This window comes from Pinus tabuliformis, chromosome 5_1 (assembly GCF_031772625.1).
Source record: "Pinus tabuliformis cultivar Carrire ecotype Pingquan chromosome 5_1, CPIR1, whole genome shotgun sequence".
Lineage (NCBI taxonomy): Eukaryota > Viridiplantae > Streptophyta > Pinopsida > Pinales > Pinaceae > Pinus > Pinus tabuliformis.
Window position 1 is genome coordinate 148806130 of NC_142305.1, and position 3817 is coordinate 148809946.

The window sequence follows — 3817 nt, forward strand, 5'->3', positions numbered from 1 at the left end:
AATGTTGGCCAAGTGGGTGCAATAACAGCTCATGTTAAATCACACAGACAAGGGCGCTGAATGACATAAAAATATCGGTGTTTTTAGCATACGTTCACAGCGTATAAGAGGGGGCAGGAACATGACAAGTGCAACGCCGCGGAAAATTGTTTCCAGAGTTTATGTACCGCGACGCTCCCTTTCTGGATGAATTACCTCGATCCTGATTGGATCCAGATAGTTTTAACTTTGACGTGCAAAAGTTTCGCCTGCACTTGGAGGGTTGGCCGTAGCCTTAGGCTGCAGTCTTTGAACTGTGCAAAAATGGACTCGGGAAACAAACCGTTGTTGTACCGAGCGTCCTGGTTTGTGTTTGCGGTGATGGTGATTTTGGCAATGGCGCCTGTCTCTTCGGCGATAGTCCAAAGCCATAAATGGACGCTCAGTTACCAAAATTGGTCTCCTGATTGTGTGCAAACGACGACTATCTCCATTAATGGGCAGTATCCGGGTCCAACAATCAGAGCTCGGGAAGGAGACACCGTTGTAGTTGAATTAAACAACCAGATGCCCACTGAAAATGTTGTTATTCACTGGCATGGAATTCGCCAGGTACGTTCTGTCTCTACCAAAGGAATTCGACAACTAATTCTTATGTTGGTGAATTGATTGTCGTTACCCCTATATGCTCTTATCATATAATACAGTACTGATCAATATGTTGTGGTTCAGAAAGGAACTCCGTGGAGCGATGGAACTCCCATGTCCCAATGTGTGATCCAACCGGGCGACACTTTCATCTACAGATTTGTTGTGGACAATGTATGTTTATCATGTTTTTACTTTTCTACAGTTACGTCTTTGGGATTCTGTAATTAGAAGACTATGTCCTAATGTTATCATTCATATATATATACATGCAGCCTGGGACATACTTCTATCATGGCCATTACGGTCTGCAGCGATCGGCTGGTTTATATGGGTCGTTGATAGTCGATTCCGCAAAACCAGAGCCCTTCGTCTATGATGGGGAACTGAGCATCATCCTCAATGACTGGTGGCACACTAGCACTTACGAACAAGCAGTGGGCCTCTCATCCAATCCCTTCGTCTGGGTTGGAGATCCTCAGGTATTATTCTGCCATGGAACTACTTTTCTATGATCGAAACTTGGAAGTTCAATTAATAGAAGTGAATTTTCTGGGTTGAATACATTGCAGTCCCTATTGATAGAGGGCAGAGGAAAATACGACTGCTCGTTAGACAGCACAAAAGCCTGCAACGCTACAAGCCCCCAATGCTCAACCCACATTTTACCAGTAAAACCTGGCAAGACATACCGCCTACGCATCGCCAGCGTAGCCTCGTTATGCGCTCTCAATTTTCTGATTCAGGTGAAATAACACATTCATTGATTCGATAATCTTTCATCTTTAATTAGAAGTTAAAATGTGAACTAATTATTTGTTCTATGATTTTCAGGGACACAACATGACCGTTGTGGAGGCGGACGGGCACTACGTAGAACCGGTGTCGGTGCGGAATCTGGACGTGTATTCGGGAGAATCGTATTCAGTTTTGGTAAGGACAGATCAGGATCCCTCGAAGAACTATTGGGCAGCTGTGAATGTGAGAGGGCGGCAAGCCAAGACGCCGACTGGCCTGGCCATCCTCAACTATCTCCCCAATCCCTCCACTAATCGGCCCACCACGCCGCCCCCTCCAAGCCCTCTCTGGAACGACTTTACCTATAGTAAGACCTTAGCCAAGAAGTTCCTGGCCCTCCGCGGACACGAAAAGCCTCCTCCTATGAAATCTACCAGACAGATGATCTTACTCAACACCCAGAACAAGATCAATGGATTTGTAAAATGGGCAGTCAACAACATCTCTCTGGTTACTCCTCCCACTCCATACCTGGCCGCCATGAAATACAAAATCCAAGGCGCCTATGACCCCACGCCCCTTCCGGACACCTACCACCCTCGAGACTACAACATCTATGTTCCTCCCCCCAACCCTAATACCACTGAAGGGAATGGCGTGTACGTATTTGAGCTGAATTCTGTAGTAGATGTGATTCTTCAGAATGCAAACACACTGACTGTAAATATCTCGGAGATCCATCCATGGCACCTGCACGGTCACGATTTTTGGGTTCTTGGTTACGGTGATGGCGTGTTCGATCCCCTAGAAGATCCCAAGAAATACAACTTGGTCAATCCTCCTCTTCGTAACACGGTGGCTCTGTTTCCGTATGGATGGACAGCTCTGCGGTTCAGGGCAGACAATCCCGGAGTGTGGGTTTTCCATTGCCATTTGGAAGCCCATTTCTTCATGGGAATGGGGGTGATGTTTGCAGAAGGTATTGAGAAACTAGGAAGGTTGCCTCGTTCCGCCACGGGATGTGGCCTCACACTCAATAAGATGATGCGTCACTGATACATATTGGATTCAATAAGATGATGCGTCACTGATACATATTGGATACATTTTTGAAAGCATAATTAAAATTTGATTTTTTTTCGTGCCATGGCATAATGGCACTGAAAGGTAATAACACGAAACTGCATATGTAAAAAAAAATTGTTGCAGTTTTGCATAATCCCATTTGTGCCATCTCTGAAGTTCTCTTGGTTGAATTGGATGTTGCAATCTTCTTTATAATATCAAATTCGAACAACATGAGTCATTATGGCGACCTAAATTCACTCTGATGCACTTTTAGCGTCTAAATCAATTTTCTAGTTACTATACAGATGTAACATCAATTATTCTCAAAGGTTCTTTAGTGATTATGGCGACCTAAATTCACTTTGATGCATTTCAGCGTCTAAATCAATTTTCTAGTTACTTTACATATGTAACATTGGCTTCGCTTTATATTCCAAATTTCCGGTCAATCTATCATATCACTAGTGGAAAGAAGCATTAAAATATTAAATATTTTAAGATTTCCGCGGCGTGAATCTCGGGGGGTGGACCAGTTTTTGTTATCCAAACTTTAAGAAAGGGTTTTAGTAATGTCATTGTGATTGTAACGTCTAGGAAATACGTTCGATAAGTAAAGCGTGCTGTTGCCATCTGTAACCTAGATAGGTCAGATGTTTAGAGTGACATCATCATCCGCATGACAGGCGAGCATCCATCTCATTCTCGACTTTCTCGACTAGATTGGCCAATTGTAAATTCTGGGAATTTGAGTTTACATGAATGAAGCAATCTATTTGAATTCGTTCATTTATTAAATTTTTCAAAATAATTTTAAATATAGAATTGAATTACGTGGAAACAGATGAATGAAGCAATCTATTTGAATTCGTTCATTTATTAATTTTTTCAAAATAATTTTAAATATAGAATTGAATTACGTGGAAACAGATGGATCAACGCGTTATGATACGTTAGTTAATCAAAGCGTTCATGTGATTAATTAACATAGTTGTAGTTTTCTTTTTGCAAAATTTCTTGTTTAATTTATTGAGAATTAAGTAGGGACTTATGGAAAGTAAGGATTTATTGAAATTGTAAATTTGAGTTGTAAATTTTTCACAATTTATGTGTTTTAATAATTTTCCATAATATATATTATAAATTTGAGCTGTAAAATTTTCACAATTTATGTGTTCTAATAATTTTTCATAATAATATATATATATAAAATAAAAATATATTCTATATAGAAAAAAATTATAATTTAACTAAAAATATTTGATCAAATTCTATATAAAAATTCTAAAACTTATAATAGTTAAACAATGCCATGCATGTTGTCACATTTCATTGTTCCAGTTCTGCTTAATGTCTTTAGTTAGAGCTGTTAATGCCTCTCATCACA

At 40.2% G+C, this 3817-nt stretch overlaps 1 protein-coding gene across 1 annotated transcript; it reads left to right on the plus strand.

Annotated features, from left to right (window-relative positions):
- The first annotated feature begins 303 nt into the window (after positions 1-303).
- LOC149163855 (L-ascorbate oxidase-like) lies at positions 304-2421 on the plus strand. Its single transcript, XM_089430827.1, has 5 exons — positions 304-595; positions 716-801; positions 903-1109; positions 1200-1373; positions 1462-2421. Exons 1-5 carry the CDS (start codon positions 304-306, stop codon positions 2419-2421), a joined length of 1719 nt encoding a protein of 572 aa, XP_089286953.1.
- Positions 2422-3817: the final 1396 nt, after the last annotated feature.